The sequence below is a fragment of the Rhineura floridana genome, chromosome 2, assembly GCF_030035675.1.
Source record: "Rhineura floridana isolate rRhiFlo1 chromosome 2, rRhiFlo1.hap2, whole genome shotgun sequence".
NCBI classification, from domain to species: domain Eukaryota; kingdom Metazoa; phylum Chordata; class Lepidosauria; order Squamata; family Rhineuridae; genus Rhineura; species Rhineura floridana.
The window spans coordinates 197458168-197484132 of NC_084481.1; the positions used below are offsets into that span (position 1 = coordinate 197458168).

At 39.9% G+C, this 25965-nt stretch overlaps 1 protein-coding gene and 1 pseudogene across 7 annotated transcripts in view; both read right to left on the reverse strand.

Moving 5' to 3' along the window:
* Positions 1-25965, reverse strand: part of CEP128 (centrosomal protein 128) — a 300038-nt gene that overhangs the window by 231976 nt on the left and 42097 nt on the right. For 6 of the 7 annotated variants that reach the window (XM_061611884.1, XM_061611887.1, XM_061611881.1 and 3 more), the window contains 4 exons: positions 18281-18367; positions 16419-16493; positions 12470-12602; positions 8706-8866 (listed from right to left, as the gene is read on the reverse strand). In XM_061611884.1, the coding sequence (XP_061467868.1) occupies positions 8706-8866; positions 12470-12602; positions 16419-16493; positions 18281-18367 (456 nt within the window). The remainder of the gene's footprint in view (positions 1-8705; positions 8867-12469; positions 12603-16418; positions 16494-18280; positions 18368-25965) is intronic. The other variant, XM_061611883.1, reaches the window with a different exon arrangement.
* On the reverse strand, positions 20966-21084 carry LOC133378478 (5S ribosomal RNA; annotated as a pseudogene).

The window sequence follows — 25965 nt, forward strand, 5'->3', positions numbered from 1 at the left end:
ATCCTAATGCATTCTGCTACGTTTGTGGTGAACAGGGCCGGTTCCAAAGGGCGGCCAGGTTGGGCACTGGCCCAAGGGCCCCGCAGCTCTAGGAGCCCCTGGGGGGCCCTCCGCTCCCCTTCCACGATCCCACAAATCGCAAGACGAGCTTCCGAACCATCTGCCATCCCCTGTGCTTCACCTACCTTCTCTGCTGTTCGTGCAGGGTTGCCATAAATAAAAATGGCGGCCGAGGTTTCTGTAAGGGACTGAAGCCTCTGCCGCCATCTTGGTTGATGGCAGCAATGTGCGTGCTCCATGCCATCAACCAAGATGGTGGCAAAGGCTTCAGTCCCTTACGGAAACCTCAGCCACCATCTTTATTGATGGCAACCCTGTGCGAACAGCAGAGAAAGGTAGGTGAAGTGCTGGGGATGGCGGGGGATGGTGGGTGGTTCGGAAGCTCGTCTTGCGATCCACGGGATCGCGGAAGGGAAGCAGAAGGGCCCGGGGCAGGCTAATGCCCAAGGACCCCCGCATTCCTGGAGCCGGCCCTGGTGGCGAATACACTCTGCAAAAACAAAGAAAAAACATCACTGACTTTGTAAAACAAGCATATCTTGCTTATTTTGGAGTGAAGCTTGGAGATCAAGATAAATCTTGGGCTCCCCATAAGGTTTGCAAAACCTGTGTAGAGTGCCTACGACAGTGGAAAAATGGAGAAAGCAAACGTTTAAACTTTGGTGTGGTGGGAGTATCCTGATTTGACTCAGCAAGGCAACCTGTGCCACACAGCGAAGACGTTCCCATACCAGTGTTTACTTCACTGCCTGACCTTCCAAGAAATGCTGGATGTGGAGTGTAGCACAGGTGGTAGCCCTGGAAGTGGATATGAAGAAAGCTTTTCAACACCTGAGCAGTTCTCCCAAAAAGAACTCAATGATCTGGTACGAGACCTCAGTCTCTCAAAGCAAGCATCTGAACTTTTAGCATCCAGGCTAATGAAAAGAACTGTCTACAGCCGGAAGCTAACATAACAGCTTATCGGACAAGAGAGGAGGGACTTCTTCCATACTTCAGCCAAGATGAAGAACTTGTATACTGCAATAACATTCCTGGACTTCTTCTCCAAACGGGACTACCGGAATATCGACCAGAAGATTGGCGGCTTTTTATAGACAGCTCCACCAGAAGCTTGAAAGGTGTTTTATTGCACAATGGTAACCGCTACGCATCTCTTCCAATTGCTCACTCAACAAAACTTAAAGAAGAATATGAAAATATCAAAATGGTCTTGCAGAAGCTCTGCTATCATGAGCACCAGTGGTCTATTTGTGTTGATCTAAAGATGGTGAACTTCTTGCTTGGGCAGCAAAGTGGATAAACGAAGTACCCTTGTTTCATCTGCTTGTGGGATAGTAGGGCAAAGTGAGATCATTGGAAAAAAGTGACATGGCCTTCAAGGGAACACATGACTGTAGGTGCAGCGAACATCAACAACAAGCCATTGGTTGTCAGAGAAAAAATCATTCTCCCATCACTCCATATCAAGCTTGGACTGATGAAGCAATTTGTTAAGGCCTTGGACAAAGATGGTGATTGCTTCAAATACATTTGTAGATCGTTCCTTGGACTAACTATGGAAAAACTAAAAGCAGGAATCTTTGATGGTCCTAAAATTCGTAAACTCATCAATGATTTGAATTTCACTAAATTTATGAATGATGTTGAAGCTTCTGCCTGGTGCAGTTATGTCTCAGTTGTCAAGAACTTCTTGGGTAACCACAAAGCAGACAATTATGAAGAATTGGTGCAAAACATGTTTGCTAACTTTAAACATTTGGGTACTAATATGAGCATAAAGGTACACTATCTCCATAGCCACTTAGACAGATTTCCAGATAATCTTGGTGATTTTAGTGAGGAACAAGGGGAGAGGTTCCATCAGGATATAAAGGTGATGGAGGAAAGGTATCAAGGCAGATGGGACATAAACATGATGGCAGACTACTGCTGGAGCCTCCAACGTGATTGTCCTGATGCCCCACATAAAAGAAAATCGTACACACAGCGTTTTTCTATGCATTAATTGTGATTATCTGAATCAGCTTACTTTGTTTTAATGTTATTGTACTGAATACAATGCCATTAGGTATTTCATGTGTTTACTTTTGTATGATTTGAGACAGTTTCCATGTCATTTGTGGGTAGGCTATGCCTGACCATCAATTTTTTTGAATTTATGTTTTTCAATGGGGGCATCCATTATCTCAAAAATTAGAGCCAATGTAGCAAAACCGATGCCATATTCGGAATCAGCGACACAAAGTTACCCTAAAATCGATCAAACATCATTGGCAATAAAATTAGTGTTGACCAGTGTAATGACCTGAGGTCACCCAGTATACTTCATGGCTGAGCAGGGATTTGAAAAGAGTTACCCTGGTCCTACTTCAACCCTCCATCCACAACACTACACTTGCAAAGATTAATTTTAACACGCATTTTGGAAGCGGGGAATACAATGATGATGATTTAACAAATGTATAGGCTGCTTCATAGCAAAAACCATGAAAGCAGTGTACACAATAAAGACAGAATAAAATGCAGAAATGCAATACAAACAATAAAGCAATTTCTGCAAACAATTCCAAAAACAAGAAAACAATTTCTGCAAATATATAATTGATATTCCATAAAAAAACTGGGTCACATCTCAGGAAAAGCCTTCTGAAACAAAATGACTTCAAATATGATAGCCCAAAAAGTAATTGGTACTGTCAAAAGTGATAGCACCAATTATTTGCTCACCAAGAGAATCATGACTGAAGTGTATAGCACCTGAACAACATTTAGAATATGGATGGGGTAAAAAGAAATCCAAATACATAGCCTGAGAAATGGTGTGGCGGAGGAGAGTATTTACCCATGGAGAATTTCAACTTAGTGCTTTTGCTGTGTACACATCTTTGAAGTACGCATTTTCTGATTTTCAGTCTTAAAGAGTTTGAGAAATAAAGGTTAGCTCGATTATGTTGGTGTAGTGGAAGAACCAGTGAACTTGGATTAGGAAAAACTATTTCCAGAAACCTTAAACACTATGGAAATAGTTAAGGTATCATACTTAATAAAGTAATCCTGGTTTACCTTACATGGTCCATAGATGACATAATGGAACATGGAAGTGGCAGAAGAAATCCTCTGTTTTAAGTTAGAATCTCAACCGTTAAGCCAATCCCATCTTTTCATTGGCAAGAAAAAAACTCAACCCTTTATGAACTATATATTTTTCCATACTACAATATTTTTCAAGCTCATCTTACATGGAAAAGGAAGGCCTCTCAGTATAGAATCAAATATTCCAAGATTATGCAGGTATTTTTACAAGGGAATTTGAAGCCTTATTGTCAACAGTTCTGTCATTTACAGAACATAATGAGAACTTAAAATTTCCCATTGCTCACAGCACATTTTAAAATATAAAATGTTTGCATTCATAAATCAATGCATTATCAACATTATGTATTATGAGCATTGATATGCAGGATTACATAAAGGGCAGGTCAGATTTAAAATCATCATACAAGCTCTTGAAGATAATTTCTGGTTTCATTGTCCACAGCACGAGAAAATGAACAGAAATCTTTCTAGTTTGCTAACTGAGAACATAGCTCAGATATCAGCTTAGAATGGGTGTAGGGAAAAATTTGTGGGAGGATGTTGGAAGGGAGAAATTATTTGAAAGTCTATGAGGGGATGGAAGCAGCACAAGAGTCCTTTTTAATATATAATTTCATTTTAGTGCTGCTGCCTGCAAAGCTCCTCTCAGACACTGCCAATTGCCGGCCACCATTCTCCCCCAAACCCCAGAATAACATTATATCCAGAATGATGGACACAAGTCAACAGCTTCCAAGAGAAGGTCCGCTGCCCCCACCACAGACAGCAGCACCAAAATAAAGAAAAACTGTAAGCTGCCAATGAAAGCCACCCCCCACCCCCCAAGATATAACTCCCAGAGTAGTTTAACAGTCAATCCCTCTTCCCAGGGAACTCTAGGAATCATAGCTCTGTGAGGGGAATAGGGGTCCCCTAATAACTCAGCACTTATAACAAACTACAGTCGCCCAAGATTATTTGAGGGAAACCATGGCTGTTTAAAGTGGTATGATATTGCTTTAAAGGTATTCTGCAGATGGGCCTTTGTGTGTGGAAGATTCAGCCCTAAGAATCTAGAGAATCGTAGTTTTGAATCCATTACAAATCCTGGGTAGTGACACTTTGACAATAAAAAGAAATGCATCTCTCATGCACTTCAGATGCAGATAGCTCCTACCCCCCACCTCTGCAATTACATTCGCCATAGGGCAACTTTGTACTTCTGAAACAAGCTGGTCCAAAAGCACCTGGAAAAAGCACATCCCCACATTAGGTTTGCAGCTGGAAGCAGTACTACAAAGAACAGATCTGATGGAATGATGTTTTACGATTGTAGTTTTCAAGTTCACAGCCTTTTGTGGCTTAATGTCGCATCAAGAGCAAAATAATCCATTTCCTTTTTGCCTCCTGCAGCTGCTGCCGCCTCCCTTAGAGGGTAACAGCGGGAAGGAAAATGTGTATTATATGATTTATTCTTGTGAGACAGGCCTCTAAGCCTCTGGATTTTAAACTTACAAAAATCAGGCTCTCTTAACGGTCTTCTATCAACATTTTTATTTAATAGAACATCTAAGCAACAGCTAGGAAGTGATTTGCCACAGAATTAAACTCTTAAAAAGCCAAGTTGTTTCCTTTGCATATATTACGTTATTTAGCACTCTTGTTATATTGAAAGGCCATTATGGTAAAATAGGAATTTTAATTTTTTGTTAAATTTTAAGATCTTTGAGAAAACAGTATTTTATTGTATTCAATTTTATGCATAGAGCATCGAAAGCTGCATTATACAGAGTCAATCTTTGTTTCATTGTTGTTGTTATGTGCCTCCAAGTCGACTACGACTTATGCCGACCGTATGAATTAGTGACCTCCAAGAGCATCTGTCATGAACCACCCTGTTCACATCTTGTAACTTCAGGTCTGTGGCTTCCTTTATGGAATCAATCCATCTCTTGTTTGGCCTTCCTCTTTTTCTACTCCCTTCTGTTTTTCCAAGCATTATTATCTTTTCTAGTGAATCATGTCTTCTCATTATGTGTCCAAAGTATGATAACCTCAGTTTCATCATTTTAGCTTCTAGTGTCAGTTCTGGTTTAATTTGTTCTAACACCCAATTATTTGTCTTTTTTGCAGTCCATGGTATACACAAAGCTCTTCTCCAACAACACATTTCCAATGAGTTGATTTTTCTCTTATCAGCTTTTTACACTGTCCATCTTTCACATCCATACATAGAGATCGGAAATACCATGGTCTGAATGATCCAGACTTTAGTGTTCAGTGATACATCTTTACATTTGAGTACCTTTTCTAGTTCTCTCACAGCTGCCCTCCCCAGTCCTAGCCTTCTTCTGATTTCTTGACTATTGTCTCCATTTTGGTTAATGATTGTGCCAAGGTATTGATAATCTTTGACAAGTTCAATGTCCTCATTGTCAACTTTAAAGTTGCATAAATCTTCTGTTGTCATTACTTTAGTCTTTTTCACGTTCAGCTGTAGTTTTGCTTTTGTGCTTTCTTCTTTAACTTTCATCAGCATTCGTTTCAAATCATTACTGGTTTCTGCTAGTAGTATGGTATCGTCTGCATATCTTAAATTATTGATATTTCTCCCTCCAATTTTCACACCTCCTTCATCTTGGTCCAATCCTGCTTTCCACATGATATGTTCTGCATGCAGATTAAATAAACAGGGTGATAAAATATACCCCTGTCTCACACCCTTTCCGATGGGGAACCAATTGGTTTCTCCATATTCTGTCCTTACAGTAGCCTTTTTTCCAGGGTATAGGTTGCACATCAGGACGATCAGATGCTGTGGCACCCCCATTCCTTTTAAAGCATTCCATAGTTTTTCATGGTCAAAGGCTTTGCTGTAATCTATAAAGCACAGGGTGATTTTCTTCTGAAATTCCTTGGTCCGTTCCATTATCCAACGTATGTTTGTGTATGATCTCTGGTACCTCTTCCCTTTCTAAATCCAGCTTGGACGTCTGGCATTTCTCACTCCATATATGGCAAGAGCCTTTGTTGTAGAATCTTGAGCATTAGTTTACTTGCATGGGATATTAAGGCAATAGTTCGATAATTTCTGCATTCCCTGGGATCCCCTTTCTTTGGAATTGGGATGTATATGGAACACTTCCAGTCTGTGGGCCATTATTTTGTTTTCCATATTTCTTGACAGATTTTACTCAAAATTTGGATAGATTCAGTCTCAGTAGCTTGTAGCAACTCTATTGGTATGCCATCTATTCCTGGTGATTTGTTTCTTCCAAGTGTTTTAAGAGCAGCTTTCACATCACATTCTAAAATTTCTGTTTCTTCATCATATGGTTCCTCCATGAATGAATCTGCCATCCTGGCATCTCTTTTATAGAGTTCTTCAGTGTATTGCTTCCATCTTCCTTTTATATTATCTCGCTCAGTCAGTGTGTTCCCCTGTGGATTATTCAACATCCCTACTCTTGGTTTAAATTTCCCTTTCATTTCTCTAATCTTTTGAAACAGGGCTCTTGTTCTTCCCTTTTTGTTGTCCTCTTCTATTTCTATACAGTAACTATTGTAATAGTTCTCTTTGTCCCTATGTACTAGTTGCTGTATTGTTACATTTAGGGTTCTGACTGTGTTTCTATCGCCTTTTGCTTTTGCTTTCCTTCTGTCTTTAAACATTTAAAGAGTTTCTTCAGTCATCCATTGGGGTCTTTCTCTCTTTTTAGCTAGAGGTATTGTCTTTTTGCATTCTTCTCTGATAACGTCTCTGACTTCATTCCATAGTCCTTCTGGTTCTTTGTCAACTAAGTTTAAAGCCTCAAACCTGTTCCTTATTTGATCTTCATATGCTTCTGGGATGTTATTTAAATTGTATTTTGGCATTATGATTGCTTTATTGGTTCGTCTAGCTCAGTGTTCTCCACTCTGACTGGCAGTGGCTCTCCAGGGTTTCAGGCAGGGACATTCCCAGCTGTACCTGGAGATGCCAGGGACTGGACCTGGGGCCTTCTCCATGCAAAACAGATGCTCTACCACTGAGCTCCAGCTCTTCCCCTATGCCTTTGATGGAAAGCAGAAAATAGTAGTCTGAAAAATATTAAAGATCTATCAACCACCTTTACAACAATTAGTATTTTGTGTCCAGAATGAATTCCTAGTCACTCTGCCATTTAATTCACAAAAAGTTTATAGTTTATAGTTGAAAAAAATGTTACTCAACTCTGATTTGTTCTTAACATTCTTCTTAGCGAGTTGGCAGCTTCCAATACAATCCTGATTACAAAATTATTAAAGGAAATTAAATGCTACTTTCAGATGTACGGTTATGCCAAATTAAATTGAGCTGCTCTAATGACTGCCTGTTTATACTATTTAAATTTGATTAAATGGTGTTCTGATCTTCAGAGACTAACAGCTGTGCTCAAGGGTATTTTTAAATTCACAATGTAAAAGAAAAGAAAACGTAACTAGCTTTATAAAAAGACCATAACGTCATTTTATCTTATCAAGTTCATAAATCTATCAAAAAGAAAAATATCACAGTATCAATCAATGGAAGACACCTTATCTTTGACATATCTGTTTGCATAATTTAAAATAAGATATCAGAAGCAAATAAAGTACATGCAACAACAAAATTATTTCATAGACCAAGGCTTGTTTTTGAATGTATGATGTATGAACAGTAAAAGGTTTACCCTTTTAGCTACTACTACCACAGCTAATTTTATTAAATTGACACATGGTAGATTTAGAACAAAACTAAAAAAAGATTCAGTAAGGGCACAAATCACTGATAACAGCTATCAGCTGGTGGCAGCCTCTCCTCAATTTCACTTGGTTGTTGGACTCAAGAACAATGGCAAACAAAACATCAATTTAATTCAGAATCAATACATGGTTAGATTGTGTGTTTGGGCCAGTATGTATCCAAATAGTTCCAACCAACAAAGCTCACTTTATTTTATGGCAGCTACAAACTGGGAGAATGATGTCACTGTGCCAGAGATGAACTAAATCTGCTGACTACTGCTGATACATCTGTTCTTCTCACAGACAGAATCATTTGGCGTTATTACAGATTACTACCGGTAGTTTGACTACAGAACTGGAAACTGCAATATGAGACACTCAGTTTTGTTTGTGTTTCCACAACCCACATCATATCATGTCACATACCGTTATTTTGCAGGGAAGATGGGAGAAAGTAAAAAAGAGAAGTTGTCACCTGCTATTTAGCAAAATGAGAACTTCAGATCATAAAGGGAAGATTATGCGGCAAAACCCATACCAAGACAGTACCACTTCAGACTACATGTGAGGATGTATGGCTGAATGTTCTTGGAGAAACAAGATGTGAAGGAAAAGGCATCTAGCCCACCACCTGCCCAGACATGCTAGTTTTCATGTGTAGGAATCCTTTTTTTTGTTTTATTATGAACTCTCACCTGTAATCTAAAGTGGTCCAGTTCAGGTTTACCATATAATCTGCTGTTTGTGAGGCCAGGCTTTAGCAACAAAAGAACATTCAAAAAGTAACAGAACTTAAGCTTATCATTTAAAGAGATATTTACCTCTATTTGTATTCCAAGCTGTGCTCTCTCTTTGTCCTTGCGCTCTATGCATCTCTTTAACTCCTCTATCTCTGACATAACAGCACTATGATTTAGCTGTGCTCTCAAACCCCAGATCTGTTTCTCCATCTCTTGTTTCTCCAGATCAGATCTTTCAGGCACTGGAACATACATGACATAATTTAGAATAAGAACAAAAAAAAATGCATTCATAAAACAGAGGTTGCTGTGAGGAAATGAGAAACTTTCACTTTTTTATTAACCACAGTTTAGTGTATTGTTCAAACCCTAAACTGTGGTTAATCTTAACTATGGTTATTGGAAAGAAGTCAAGATTAACCACAGCTTGTATGGTCTGGATGGCACTCCAAGCTGAAGTTAATCAAAAACAGAAACAAAAACTCTGAACTCCTAATCGTGGCTGTATGAGCCTGGAGAAGGCTATGCTTATTCTACACTGATCCAAATCAGCCCATAAAATAAAGCTATTGACAAGCAATGTTGGCAGCCTTGAGCATAGGATGAAGTCAGATGTAAATATAAATCTATTATGGTATATACCAAATCATTTATTTTAATTTTCTTTTCAAGAATCCTTGTAATAGAACTCAATTCTATGAGGATACTGACATGGCAAGCACAAGCCTCCATAAATAAGTCTATTGCCTCCACTGCCTTGTGATTACTCGTGGGTGGAATGAGGATTAAGGGAGTTCACATCCTGAGGGGGGGAAAAGTGTGTAACGGGATTCCATCAGGTTCTGGGCAGGTGAGCCTACATATCAATGCCCAAACACTAACAGCAGACCACAAAAGATAAAACACTAAAAAACAATAATCTTATGAAGGTTGAAGGGTTCTTTCAAATTGTGTTTGAAAAAAGAAAAAAACAGAGTTGGGCCAAAATTTATCCAAAACAATTCTGATTTATTTTGGGAATTGTTTTTTGAGCATCTTCTGAACTTCCAGCTCCCCCCTTAAGAAAGTACTCTGTGAAATAGCCTCTCAGTGTCATTGTCCAAGAACAAGATCTTGACTTTCAGGTGTAAATGATGGTCCAGATTGTTTTAATATTATGTTAATATTGTTGAAGAAAGCAGAAGGCTTGGAACACATGCCTTCCAGGCTTATGCTTTAAGTTGGATTCCTGCGTTGAGACCCCTTCCAACTCTACTAATCTATGATTCTCTTCGTCCATTGCTTTCTTTCTCCCACCAAACATGAACTAATAGAGTTTCATTCAGCATTTAACTCACACAAAATTTCTCAGAAGACAATATTTTCAGAATTTTCACACAACTCAGCCTACTAGATAATTGCATCTCTTCCACTCCCCTATAAAAATATTCAATGAAATGACTTTCCCCAGTTTCATTGCCTGCAAAAAAATGTGAGAAAAACTTTGGAGGGCATGTTTCAGCCCCCAAACCAACCCTCCTTACACTGCAAACATTTATCAATATTATCAGTTTTATTTATTTCTGTATTTAAGCAATTTTATGTATTAAGGAATATTTGCTGAATGCATACAAAGAACACTTTTTGGGGTTTTTTAAGACTTCAGTTTTCCTGTTAATTACTCTTGGGGAAGTTAAGGTAGATTGACTATTGTGTTAGGAAAACAATCCATGCCCAAGTTTTTCCTTGAAATTTCAAACAGCAATATCAAAGTTGCAAGAAGGGTTGCAACAATGCTGCGACAATGGACTGGATGAGGGCTAATAAACTGAGGCTCAATCCGGACTGAGATGCTATTAGTGGGTGGTTCTTCTGACCGGATGGTGGATGTCCAACCTGTCCTGGATGGGGTTGCACTCCCCCTGAAGGAGCAGGTTCATAGCTTGGAGGTTCTCCTAGAACCATCTCTGTCACTTGAGGTTCAGGTAGCCTTGGTGGCACGGAGTGCCTTCTACCAACTCCAGTTGGTGGCCCAACTATGCCCCTATCTGGACAGGGATTACCTGGCTTCAGTTGTCCATGCTCTGGTAACCCCCCCAAGTTAGATTACTGCAATCCACTCTACGTGGGGCTGCCTTTGAAGACGGTTTGGAAATTGCAGCTTGTGCAAAATGCAGCGGCCAGATAGGTAACAGGGACCAGACGGTTCAAACATATAAAACCGATTCTGGACTGCTTGCATTGGCTGCCTGTAAGTTTCCAAGCTCGATTCAAGGTGCTGGTTTTAACCTTAAACAGCTTGGGACCACAATACCTGACACGAACCCATCTGTATACTAGGCTCAACATCAAAGGCCCTCCTCCGGGTGCCTATTCCGAGGGAATCTCGGTGGCTGGCAACAAGGCAGAGGGCCTTCTCAGTGGTGGCCCCCAAATTATGGAATAAACTCCCTGACAAGGTGCGCCTGTCATCAACACTGTTATCTTTTCAGCACCAGGTCAAGACTTTCCTCTTCTCCCAGGCATTTTAGCATGTGTTTTTTAAATTGCTTTTAAAAAAATTGTTTTTTAAAATTTGTATATTTGTTTTTAATTGTTGTAAACCGCCCAGAGAGCTTTGGCTATGGGGCAATATATAGATAAGTAATTAAGTAAGTAATTAAGTAAGTAAGTAAGTAAGTAATTAAGTAAGTAAGTAAGTAAGTAAGTAAGTAAGTAAGTAAGTAAGTAATTAAGTAATTAAGTAAGTAAGTAAGTAAGTAAGTAAGTAAGTAAAGTAGGAAATCCTGTCACTAGACCTTGGCTAGAAATATCTCCATACAGCTGTATGGCTGCATGAGGAATATTGAGGTTTGAGGAGGCAATTGGAATTTATAGTTATTTTAAGCATACTAGCAGGGCACATTTAGAGTTCAAGCTATATTGATTTGTTCTGCACCACATGGGACAAAGGCTGAAATTTACCAAGCTCAGCTGATTTGCAGCCTCCATTTACGTCCACAACAGATCACACAGAGCTCCCATATCAGCCCTTTTAAAATGAATAGCAAACGTACAACGCAGGTTTTGGTGCATTGCTTCCAGACGCTACTGATGCAATTGCCTCTAGTGAACACTCCAGATCTAGCTCCTAATATTTTTACACACCACCGCCTGCCCCCCAACTTCTACTGTATTCATTATGACAACAGGGACATAAAGCATGGACAAAGGCAAGCCCCAGTAAGTGGGGCCCCAAAGTTGCAAGCCATAATCCTCAAGCAATCTGTAAGAAATCAGGTCCTAGCTGGTTGCCAGTCTACTTCATAAGCAGCAAAGCGAACTAGTGAAGGAGGAAAACATACATGTATTTGCAGATATTAACAGAAATTATATACATATATATAACATTTTAAGCAGAATCACAAAAGTCACACAACACGTTCACCATTTGCTAAATTGTAGCTTCATAAAGGAAGCCACAGACCTGAACTTCCAAGATCTAAACAGGGTGGTTCATGACAGATGCTCTTGGAGGTCACTGATTCATAGGGTCGCCATAAGTCGTAGTCGACTTGGAGGCACATAACAACAACATTTAATTGACACAACAGTTCTTACCATCTTAAGGCCACACTTTCACATAAACCTCTGAATTAATTTCTAGATTTGAGTCATGAGGAGGTTCAATGTGTTGAGATTGTGGGCAACAGACATTAGACATTTTTTTAATAAAAACGGATTTTGCCTTATGTTCTCTCTCTTTCTTATTGTCAACTTTCAGTAAAACAAGGCTTGCCATTCCAGTCACTGGGTTCTCCTCATGATATAGTTACTGTAGGACCTTATTTTTGTGTCCTGTATAATAATGGGTAGGAGAGTTTTACCTCTTCGCTTCCTCTTGTCATCTTCTTGCTCATCTGCACGGCTCTGGTGATGTATGGCAACCTGAGATATTTGATGCTGCAGATTCAGTCGTTCCTCTTCTGCTCTAAGGAGTTGGGAACGGAGATCCTCAATCTAACACACACACACACACATATACACAGACAAGTGCCAGCTTTTTTAAACAAACCAGAAAGCAATTTCAATCAAATGTGGAGATGTATTCTCACTGACATTATCAATTCTTTAAAAGTTCCTAAGGCAAAAGCAAAATGTGACTGTAATCAATTCTGGGTTGTAGCTCAGTGGCAGAACATCTGCCTTGCATCCAGAAGGTCGCAGGTTCAATCCTAGACCTCTCCAGGTAGGACTGGTAGAGACTCCCTGACTGAAACCCTGAAGAGCTGCTGCCAGTCAGTGTAGACAATACTGAGCAAGATAGACCAATGGTCTAACTCAGTATAAGGCAGCTTCCTGTATTCCCTATGTTCCTGTCCATACACTATACCCAGCAGTCACAATCCCACTCCATCCCTCTATGTGCAGAGTTCTTTGTGGTGCAACATATCAGGGAGGGGGGAATGGACAGTTACAAAACTGAAGGCACTGACTGAGCCACTATGGAACACAAGGAGTTTGGTTGGTTAGTTTTGTGTCTGAACTAATTACATTGCTAGATGCCAGAGAAGAGATTAGCCACTTCAAGGAAGTTCACGTCCACTAAGTTATAATTTGCTTGAGCAAACTAAAATAAGGTAAAGCAGCTCCAGGAGCCAGGCGGGGAGGAGTTCAATTACTCGTTTTGCTTTCTTAAAACAAGACTTCTCTGCTCTTTCAAAATGTATTGAAATGTGTATCTTAAGAAGCCAAATAATTTATACCATCATAACATTAAATAATATTTTAACTCAAAGAAAGCAAACAGCCTTAAACCATAAATATTATGCATCATTTCTAAGATTTTATTTTTAACCAAATTAAAAAACTGTGGAGAGCCTTTTTTGCAAAGAAGCTCAGAGCAATGCTGTCAGGAGTCTAGACTAAGAGGCTAGACTCCTAGCAGGGGCACCCAAGACGGAATGATCAAAGCTGAGACACCAGACTAAGATGCATCCAGACTCAGAGGAAGGAAATGGTAAACCACCTCTAAATATCTCTTACCACAAAAACCCTATGAACAGAGTATCCAAAATGCAACACAAGAGAGTGCTGGAAGATGACACCCCCAGGTCAGAAGGCACTCAATGAGCTACTGGGGAAGAACAAAGGACAAGGACAAGTAGTGCTGTGACAAATGACTCAACTGGGTCAAAGCCAAAAAGAAGCCCAGAGGCTGATGCACACAGATGGGAAAGGAGAGTCCAGAGTTGTACGACGCACACAATAGGAACATGGAATGTGAGAAGCATGAACTAGGGAAAATTAGAAATTGTCAAGAAAGAAATGGAACGTATCAACATTACATACTTGGTGTCAGTAAATTAAAATGGACAGGAATGGGACATTTTCAATCAGGCAACTACAAAATATTTTATGCAGGAAATGAGGAATTAAGAAGAAAAGGGGCTGCTTTAATAGTGAGAAGTGATGTAGCAAAAGCAATTAGGAGTTATAATGCAAGGTCTGAGTGAGTGATATCAATGAGATTAAATGGGAAACTTATCAACATAATCATCATCCAAGTTTACAGCAAACACAGAAGAGGAATTGGAGAGATTTTATACAGAAGTACAAGAAGAAATTGATCACACACCAAAACAAGATGTGCTGATAATCACAGGGGATTGGAATGCAAAAGTAGGGAACAAAGAACAACTAGAAATTGAGGGGAAATGGGGCTCAGGAGATAGAAATGAAGCAGGAGAAAGACATTGAATTCTGTGAAGCCAATAATTTGTGTTTTGCAAACACATTTTTTGAGCAACTGAAAAGATGACTGTACAAGTGGACATCACCAAATGGTCAATATAGGAATCAGATTGATTATATAATTGGTAGCAGAAGATGGAGAAGTTCCATACTTTCTGCAAAAACAAGGAGCAGACTGTGATACAGATCATTAACTGGTCATATCAAGAATCAGAGTAAAGCTAAAGAAGAACAAAGCAATCATAATGCCAAAATACAATTTAAATAACATCGCAGAAGAATATAAAGATCAAATAAGGAACAGATTGAGTCTTTAAACTTAGTTGACAGAGAACCAGAAGAACTATGGAATGAAGTCAGAGACATTATCAGGGAAGAATGCAAAAAGATAATACCTCTAGTTAAAAAGAGAGAAAGACCTCAATGGATGACTAACAAAACTCCTAAAATGGTTAAAGAAAGAAGGAAAGCAAAAGCAAAAGCAAAAGCAAAAGGAGATAGAAACATGGTCAGAACCTTAAATGCAATAATATAGCGACTAGTACGTAGGGACCAAGAGAACTATTACAATACAATTACAATTGTACTATTACAATACCATTACAATTGTATAGAAATAGAAGAGGACAACAAAAAGGGTAGAACAAGAGCCCTATTCCAAAAGATTAGAGAAATGAAAGGGAAATTTAAACCAAGAGTAGGGATGTTGAATAATCAACAGGGGAACACACTGACTGACCGCAATGAAGTAAAAGGAAGATGGCAGTAATACACTGAAGAACTACATACAGTAGGGCCCCACTCATACGGCGGGTTACATTCCAGATCCCCACTGAAAAGCAAAACCCACTAAAAAGCGGAACTCATTCAATGGAATGGCTCCCGATGCCTGAAAAAAGCCTTAAAAGCGGAACAAGTGCCGTATAAGTGGGGTCTAATTGAAAGCCACTGTATTAGCGGGCCACTGAAAAGCGGGCCGCCGAAAAGTGGGGCCCTACTGTAAAAGAGATGCAAGGATGACAGATTCATTCATGGAGAAACTGTATGATGAAGAACCAGAAATTTTAGAATGTGAGGCTGCTCTTAAAATACTTGGAAGAAACAAGTCACCAGGAATAGATGGCATACCAATAAAAATTACTGAGACTGAATCTATCCAAATTTTGACAAAATATTGGTCAACAAATTCAGAAAACTAAACAATGGCCCATTGACTGGAAGCTTTCAATATGCATCCCAATTTCAAAGAAAGGGGATCATAGGGAATGCAGTAATTATCAAACTATTGCCTTAATATCCCATGCAAGTAAAGTAATGCTCAAGATTCTACAACAAATGCTCTTGCCATATATGGAGCAAGCAATGCCAGATGTCCAAGCTGGATTTAGAAAGGGAAGAGGTACCAGAGATCATACTGCCAACATACACTAGATAATGGAATGGACTAAGGAATTTCAGAAGAAAATCATCCTGTGCTTTACAGATTATAGCAAAGCCTTTGTGTAGATCACAAAAAACTATGGAATGCTTTAAAAGAAATGGGGGTGCCACAGCATCTGATTGTCCTGATGCACAACCTATACTCCAGACAAGAGGCTACTGTAAGGACAGAATATAGAGAAACCAATTGGTTCCCCATCGGAAAGGATGTGAGACAGGGGTGTATTTTCTCAGATAATGAGAAGACATGATTCACTAGAAAAGATAATAATGGTGGGGAAAACAGGAGTAGAAAAAGAGGAAGACCAAACAAGAGATGGATTGATTCCGTAAAGGAAGCCACAGATCTGAACTTACAAGATCTGAATAGGGTGGTTTATAACAAATGCTATTGGAGGTCGCTGATTCATAGGGTCATCATAAGTCGTAATCGACTTGAAGGCACATGACACACACACATTCACAACTAGAGAAGTGTTAAGTGTGAACTAGGCCAATAAACTGTCATTGGTAGGCACTTTTGTGAATGCTTTCTTACCATACCTCCTCCTGCCGCCTCAACTATTTGATGGCAAGTTTTAAGAGGCCTGAACACTGCCTACTATGAAAGGAGACAGATTTTTCAAATGGGAAAGTGGTTACCTGGTGGAAAAGAGCCTCTCGACTGTTTTCTGACTGATCCAGTTTCCTCTGGGACAGCTCCAAATCCTGTTCAAGCTTATTTGAATTAGAAAAAGTGACAAAATTCATTCCATTCCTAGTAATGTTATGAATTATTCAAATACAACACTTAATATACCCAGAAGTATGCTGAAAGCTAATTTCTCATGCAACATTATGCTAAGCTCACCAAATGCCTATCCCAGTGGTGCCTTTGATCAAATGATCTGGTTACAAATACTTGCATATCTTCTTCCCACCCATAAAACACTATGTTACATAATACTTGCAGCTCAGTTATCTCCCTCACATTCTGGATAGGCTTCCCTTTCATAGTGGTATAACAGAGCAGTTTTAATTATTGTTTATCTCCTCAGAACCAGAAATTCCACATTGAAATGAGAAAAAAAGTAAAAAACCCAGTGATAAGTACAATTAAAAAAAAAGAGTGGGGCGGAAGAAACACCCAGAATTTTTAAAGCCAAAATGAAAGAGGGTATTTCAGATGTCTATGATTTCTCAAAATTGAATGCAAGAACAACAAAATACCCTCTTGGCTATATTAACCCATAAAAGTGTTTGGAAAGTGAAGCTGTTGCAAAATGCAGTAGCCAGAATAATTTCTGGTACATGCTTTCCTGACCATATCACTCAGTTTATTTCCAGGCCCAACTTCAAAGTGCTGGTTATTACACATAAAACCCTCAACAGCCTGGGACCAGGACATTTCAAGGACCATCTTCTCCCACATTAATCTGTCTGACAGTAGCAGTCAGTAGGGCAGAAGGGCATTGCTCACCTGGTTTGCCAAAGCTGAGTATCGCTGCTTGTTATCATGAGGGAAAGGAAAGGGCGGGGTATCAGAGAGTTCGGCACAGGGTCCTGCTTGATCTTAGTTGAGAGGAAGTTCCACAGGATTGGGCCCACAGTACTGAATGCAAGTCTTCTGGTAGTTACAAACCATGCCTCTGAACTGTACCACGTCAAGCTCCTCACCTTCTTATCACTCCCCCTTTTACTAACTGGCAGCAATGCTTGGCATTGGGAAGCCAGGTGAGCAATGCTCCCCCATTCCCCCCCCTCCGGCACCAACTGCTACTGCTGCCTGACAATTGCTCTCATCTCCAGAGAAGGAAGATATGGTTGGCAAGGACACAAGACTCAGCAAATCCATATTTTCTGTTAGGGGATGTCTAAGATTATTATTGTAATTTCATATCCGATCAGCATACAAGGCCTTGTTGGTGGTACAGCCACTGAGCGTTGCCCAGTTGGCGCTGACCTGTGACAGGAGGCCTTTAGAGTGGTAGCTCTCCATTTGTGGGCTGTATTCCCCAGTGAGGTATGTCTGTCTCCATCACTAATAACTTTCAAGAGGAATTTGAAAACCTTCCTGTTTACCCAGGCATTTGATGGCTGAAGGGGACTGTTCCTGGCAATCTGAAGATCACTGACAAAAGAATGTTTTTAAACTGTGTTTTAGAATATTATTAATTGCGCTATGGAATATTTTAAATTGTTTTTAGCATGTTTTTATTGTTAAAATTGTTTTGGTTCCTTCAGGAGAGGAGGCAGGATATAAATTCAATTAACTATAACAACAACAACAACAACAACAACAATAAATAACAACAAGTAGGCTTGGGAATGATTATTCATCTTATTGATATATATTGTTTTAAGATTTGCAAGAATATTAAATGGCTTCAGATGTGAACTTTAGGTACATTGATATCTTAAACTGTAATGATAATTTTGTATTGTTGTAGTATTTTAAAATGTTTTTGACCTTACTATATATATACATATAAAACTAAAGGTTAAAATTAAAAAAACAACCTTACTTTGTTTTTTTCACCTTCTATTTTCAGTACTTTATTTTTCAAGCTAATTTCCACTTCATTAGCTTTAGCATCTTGTTGTTTTAAAGCCTTGAAAGAAAGAAAAGGATTTTTTTTGCAAAATACAACATAGCCTTAATTTATAAAATATGCTGACAAATCTGACACATTTATATTATTTACACATGCACACACAACAGCAGTATGTACAGGTATATCAGATTATATCACACAACGATAAAAATAAATGTACCAAATGCATATTGTCCACAATTAACCTTGATGTCTTCCAATCCATTAGCTTCCATACGTCAACATCCAAGCTGACCATCATCCAGCTCACTCACTTTGGGGCAGAGAGTGTTATGACCCATCCTACTGAAAAGACCAAAGTGCGGTGGGCATGGGGGAATCAGTTGCAGAAGATCCATGTCTAGCTGAACTTGTGTGCGCAAGTACAATTCTCAGCAAACTGCTAGCCTCCCCATTAGTTCACTGATCTCTGACATCATGTCTAATTGACCTGTAAGAGTAGCTTGTACTTCATGTGTGCAAGTGCAATCCTTTGCAAACTGATAGGCTCCCCATTTGAATTAAGTACGAGGACAACTGCTAAACCTAATGGGCACCATGCAGAAGGGCACAGTGTCACTTGGTGGCTGCAATAAAGAGAACTACACATGTCACTCTGCAGGTTTTTCCCCCCAAGGGGTCTCTTTGTCAGGTGAAACAACCACAGGTGGCTTCTGGACCAGTGAATGGAAAGGAAGAGCTTTTTAACCCTTTCCTTCTCAGCTGGCTATACATTCAAAACCATCCCCTTCCATGCCTACTTGTCTTCCCAAAAAGATATCTAGGACCCCATATCTTTTACTTCTTTGGGAGGAAAGCAGCTTGGGTGGAGGGGGGGAGAAGAGAGAGAGGTTTTCAGTATACAGATGGCTGAGATGAAAAGGGTGAAACAGTTCCTCTACCACCCTACCACTCACCCTGAAGCCATCCACACCCCATAGCTTGGGGAAAAGAAATGCGAGAACGCACATCACGTGCACCCTATGTCTAGCCAATATTGCTGGAAGCAATCAATAATGTAATGATGAGGGAGGAGACTGGCAGTATCCTTGCACATAACCCTTGGAAGCCTCCTCTGTTGGCAATGGGGTGGGGGGAAATGCACAGACATGTGGGTCTGGTGGGTATATGCAAGCTCCAGCACAAGAAGAGAAAACAAATAACTGATCCTCAAGTAGCATAGGCAAGCAGCAAGAAGCAGTAGAATGAAGGGTTCAACCCAACCCAGGATTAACCAGATGAAACAGAGATTCAGGTCCTAAAAGGGGAAGAGGGCTTTTAAAAATTGTTTTAATTAAATAAATATAAAAGTGAACAAAAACAATATTGTTTTCCTGATAAATCCATCATATATTTAAGTATGATTGAATCTTATCAAATATTAAATTAGCAAAACCATATCAATAAACCATATACATAATCAAGCATCATATTAGTAATGTTAATAAAAGCCAATAAACACTCATCAAATAAGATATTAATAGGGGGAAAGTATTACCAGCTAGAACACTCTGCTTCAAATTCCAGAAAGGCTCCCATGCTTCCTCAAAACTATAGATCGCTTGTCTTGCATGTACATACCAAGTTATTCAGTTTTAGTAGGCCCAAAGGTTGATGTACCATTCTCTTAATCAGGACCTCTCTTTGCTTCTTCATATAAAGGGGGGGTAAGAGGAAGTTAGTGGGGCGAGGGCCAGCCTAACTTCCCCACTTGCATAAAACAAATAATAAGACACAGGACTTGAGAAGAATGGCACCAAGTTGAGGAGGAAATAATTGTTTAGGCCAGAAGTAGTAAAGCAGGTGTCCTCCTGATGTTGGACTACAACTCCAGTCAGGGGGGTTGATGGTGTCCAGGAACAACTGGTGGATACCACATTAGCTACCCCTAGTTTAGACCTAGGGCCAAAGTCTCCAGTGTTATTAATGTCAGTTGGCAGCTGGACTACTTGAAGTCACTGTCTATGAGGTGGGGAACCTCCAGTCCGTGGGCCTAATTAGGCCTGGCAAGTCTCCCTATTTGATCCGTGAGGCCACATCAGCCAAGCCACACTCACCTGCCCTACATTTGGTGTCATATGTTGTTATTTTATTTATTTATGTATTAAATTTCCACCCCACCCTTCCTCACAAAAGAGCCCAGGATGGCAAACAACAAGCAATAAAACTATAAAAACCTCATAAAAAAACAATTCCAATACTGATGTGTCAGGTGTGGGGTAGGCAAACACATTGTTCCCTGCTGAAAGTGGGGTTTGCAGGCACCTCTTATTGGCCCTGTGCCTTTGCAAGCACCACTAATGCAACCTTTGCAAGGCCCACAACGCCTTTGCAAGCACCAACAATCAAGTCCTCTGCTTGATTTCAAATTATGCAGGCAAAGGTAAACCTTTCACCCCTCACACATGTTACAACCCAAAATGGCCCACAGGGGATGGGGGAACCTAAGCATCTAGTCCATCAGCTGGAAACATTTGCCAATCCCTGATTGTTTGTTGTTGTTATATGCCTTCAAGTCAATTACTACTTATGGCCACCCTATGAATCTTTTGGATATATTCATAGTGTTTTCCTGGTAAGAGGTAATCAGAGGTGGTTTACCATTGCCTTCCTCTAAGCCTACAGCACCCGGTATACCCAGGCGGTCTCCCATCCAAGTACTAACCAGTCCTGACCCTGCTTAGCTTCTGAGATCAGACGAGATAGGGCGTGTTCAGGGTAGTATGGCCGTAGGCATAACAGAGATCAGCATAAGGTTATTTTATTCAACCTTTTGGTTCTACCTCTATGAATAGATACAGTAGGGCCCCACTCATACAGCGGGTTACGTTCCAGACCCCCACTGAAAAGCGAAAACTGCTGAAAAGCGGAATTCATTGAATAGAATGGTGCACGACGCCTGAAAACCACCATAAAAGTGGAACAAGCACCGTATGAGTGGAGCTTTAGTCTAATTGCGTCTAATTGAGACCGCTGTATTAGCGAAGCACCGTAAAGCGAAGCGCCATAAAGCAGGCACCTACTGTGTTAAAAAGACATGCGTTTTGTTATTGTTTAGTACTTTTTATACTAAAGGTAATAAAAGATAAGTCCCTTAATATACACTACTGCAATATAAAAATACAAAGGAAAAGACAACTCTAAAAGATAAGTGCCATTAATAGTTCTGCCAAAAATCCAAATGAATAATTTTAAAAACTCAATTTAACTAATCATTATTATTACCATCATTATAAAACTGACAAAACTTCCAACTGTATACTACTTTCCTTAGGAAATATATTGTTAACAAAATATTGCAAATTGCTCCCAATACTTTTTCTACAATAACAACACTTTGTTCTGATCATCTCATACCATCAAAATTACTGACAGCTTCAACATCATAATAACATACTACATTTGTCTACAATTCTGTCAACCGGTAGCAGCAACTTTGGGTTTTTCCAATGCAGGGAATAAATTACTCATCTAAATCTTATTACCTTATCTGTGAGATATACTGCATGATGATTAAAACCGAAAAGAGGATATGTCTGCACCCTTGCATTCCTTAGAATAGGGCACTGTGGTTTTATGACAGAGCTGGGAAACCTGTAGCCTTCCAGATATTCTCAGACTCTAACTCTAATCAGCCTCAGCCAGTATGGCCAATAATATGAAGGATCACAGTTCTTCCACTGTTTTCACACAGTACTCATCCTTTTATTTTCTGCACCCTCTATTCTGGAAGCCACAGGTGAGGCATTATACTGTCCTGCATTTCTCAGGCTGAGTTTTTAAATCCTAAAGTTTCATTAGCATAGCTACTGAAGGATGAATGGCCTGCTGCACAAAGATGCATCGGGGGGAGGGGAAATGAAGATCCTTGTGGCACCTTAAAAGTTTAACAAATTTATGGCATGTTTGTGGGCTACAATCCACTGGGTGTGTGCATGTCTGTTTCTTCTCTAAAACAGATTCAGAGAGAAAAAAGGTGAACAATGGGGTCAAATATCATGAAATGCAAACGTACATTTTGCAGTATAATGAAACATTTCAATTAATGCTAAAATGTATGCAAAATAAGCATAGTCACAGTCAGTAGCAGCAAGTGGCAATAACACAGTCATCTTAGCATTGTTAAGCACAGGGACAATAGCACATACAGTAGTTCAAGAACCAACTACCTCACTGCTTTCAAAGTCTTCCGTCAGAGATAGATCTCACAACATAATAGGAATCGAAATAGTTTGGGATTTTTCTGATCTGTAACGAACCTAGTCTGCAGGTGAAGCTAGGCACACAGTCTGAGGTAGATTGGGTGAGGCCTTTTTCCTCAGTGGGTTAGCTAGTCAACAGTTAGGGTAGAAACACAGTCACTGTTCTTCCAGTTCCAGTCATCTCCACCTCTCTCTTCAGAAAACTGGGGCACACAACACTAGTCAAACCCAACCCCTTTTTCTGTAAAACCTTATGGGAGCTGCTCGAGTGCGCTTTTTAAAAAAATTGGCTTCAAAGAGAGTTCACAGCTGATCAGCAGATAAAGCTGTTCCTGCTCTGGGTGCAGCTAATGGAAACACTTTGATCTGGCGTCTAGTGTGCTTACAGCCTTAGTGAAGGGTATGCTCAGAGTAGCATTTTTACTCATTCCCATAGCAATCACACAAAAATAATGGGGGACAATGAAGGGCTTAGCAGGTGGGAGGAATGTTGAGTGGGTGAAACTGGAATGACACTTGGAGAGAGGGTTTTGAGCACCACCATTTCTTGGAGGCCTGAGCTACTCCAAATCTACCCTAAAGCTCAGCACTCACTGGATATACGGCTGAATACCAGTTGCTGGAAGCCACAGGAGGGAAGAGGTTCTTGCGCTCAGGTCCTGCTTGACAGCTTCCCATGGGCATCTGGTTGGTCACAGTGAGAACAGGATGCTGGACTAGATGGTCCATCAGCCTGATTCAGCAACCTGTTCTTATGGATGTCACAGCCTCACGTATGTTTCTTTAAGAGTACATTTTTGTTATTATTGCTACTGCTGCTGCTGTTACTATTGCATAGAATAGTAAGAGTTGGAAGGGGCCTATAAGGCCATGGAGTCCAACCCCCTGCTCAGTGCAGGAATCCAGCTTAAACCATACCCAACAGGTAGCTGTCCAGCTGCCTCTTGAATGCTTGCTGTGTTGGAAAGCACACCCCCTCCCTAAGTAATTGGCTCCATTATTGTACTGCTCTAACAGTTAGGAAGTTTTTCCTGATGCTTAGCCAAAATCTGGCTTCCTGTAATTTGTATTGTTATTGCTATTGCTATTATTACTACTACTATTACTCTTATTATTTAAATTTATATAGTCAGCAATCAATAAATATTCCTTGGCTGGCTTACAAACACAGCAATATTTATTATTTATTTGATTTATATCCCACCCTTTCTCCCAGCAGGAGCCCACTATATAATAAAATTCAGTATATAATAAAGTCAACAATTAAAATGTGTTTTCAAAAAAACATTTCTGGCAACATGGACAGCATAAACAGCCCAGATTAAACTACACTAGGCCACAACTGCACAAGGTTATTTTAATAAGCATTAAATTAACCAGAAAAATTCTAGATACTTATTGCCATGCCACCTACAAAAACTGATGTAGCCACTTAGGAATCTGAAATAGTTTCTCAATCCTGACAAAGGCAGATGGAAGACAAGACTTCTGTTAAAACAGCTTCCTCTGTTACAATATTAAACCTAAGGGAGCAACCACAAATCACACCATTGTCTAAAAGTGTAATGCATGAGGGATTTAAACTAGGGAAGGGGAACCCGTGGTCCTACAGATGTTGCGGAATTCCTAACCCTAATCCAGCAGTCATGATGGCTAGGCCTGATGGAAGCTGGAGTCCAACAACATCTGCAATGCCAATATGTAGAATTACAGGACAGTCTGGCCTAGCCTACCTTGGGTATACCCAGCCATTATTATACTGTGCTATTTATCAGGGGAAGGGCCATAGCTCAGTTGTAGACCACACATGCTTTGCATTTAGAAGGTCCCAGACTCAGTCTCTGGCACCTCCGCTTTAAAGCAGAAAGGGAGCAGTGTTAGGGAAAAGACTTCTGCCGGAAACTCTGGGATACTGCTGCTAGGCAGAGAAGACAATTCTGGTAAGTTGGAAAAATAGTCTGGACCTGGTATAAGGCAGCTTCCTAGTTAATTTACCCCATAGTGGAATATCTGCAGCTTGAGAACATCTTATCTCCACAATTCACCTATACTAGTGCAGAAAAACTAGAAGTAATAAGTAACTGTGGAAGATTTCCCTAATGCAGAATAGGAATTAGCCATCTTATCATTAAGACGTTTTAACTCACACAGTCTTGGAAATCAATATGCGAATCTCAGTTTATCAAGGCAGCACTGAAGGATATTTAGGCCATTAAGCAGCAATAACATGAAATAAAAAAGGCAATCTCTCATCCCACTGGTATTTCAAATAAGCCATTCACTTTTATTTTCCAGGTATAGTAAAAATAAATAGCCCATCACTGTATTGGTTTTAAGAAAAGCAGGTATATGGCACATGTGCACGCGCACACACACACACAATTTCAGAACCAAGGAAAAGACTGAATCTCTCATATGCCACCTTTGCAAATAAATCAACATCACTTTTGCCAAGATGGCCCTGCCAATAGCATACATCAGTCACTTATGACCTAACAGAAATAAAGAACCAACTTCAAACTACAGGTTAACACCCTGGTTTGTTCCGAACTTGGTAATAATAGTGTTTCCATTTGGATTTAACAGGAAACAATAAATAATCAGACTTCCTCAGTATGCTGAGAAGGGAGGGAAACACAGAAACATAGGAAGCTGCCATACACCGAGTCAGACCATCAGTCCATCTAGCTCAGTATTGCCTAAGCTGCCAGACTGCAGTTCTCCAGGGTTTCAGACAGGGGGCCTTCCCAGTCCTACCTAGAGATGCCAGAGATTGAACCTAGGACCTTCTACCTGCAAAGCAGACGCGCCACCACTGAGCCAAGTCCCTTCCCCAGAGTGGGGATGGTGGCATGACGACGGAGTGTGCAAGTCCAAGGCTTGCACATGTCCTAGCTTACTAAATCAAGATTTCAAACGCCTTACCTATTCAACCGTTCCCACACTACATGCACACACAACATGTGGCAGACTGCTTTTGAAACCAAGGAGACCTTCAAAAGTGGTTTGTGATAGGATATCAAAACTCCCATTGGGCATGCTCAAGCTCATGGGAATATCTCAAGTAGCACTAGCCCATATTTACAAGGAAAAACAATCAGCCCATTGTTCAGGATTCAATTTAATTTATTTTAAGTAATCATTTGGATAGAGCAAAACAGTCCTTTATGATTAATTGTCATCAAGAGCATAACACTTAAAACTTTTTTAAAAAAAAATGTTAATGACAAACTCTTTCCCCAAAGACCCAACTATCTAAATAAACACCGATAGTGCTGCGCAGTGACAAATCAAGTTCAGATAAGAGTTACGGCAATTACAAAGTCAGTGTCATATGGTGTCAAGAGCAATTGTGTTTGCTGCTATATTTCTCTAATTAAAAGGCATGGAAGAATAAATATGAAGGCACACTAA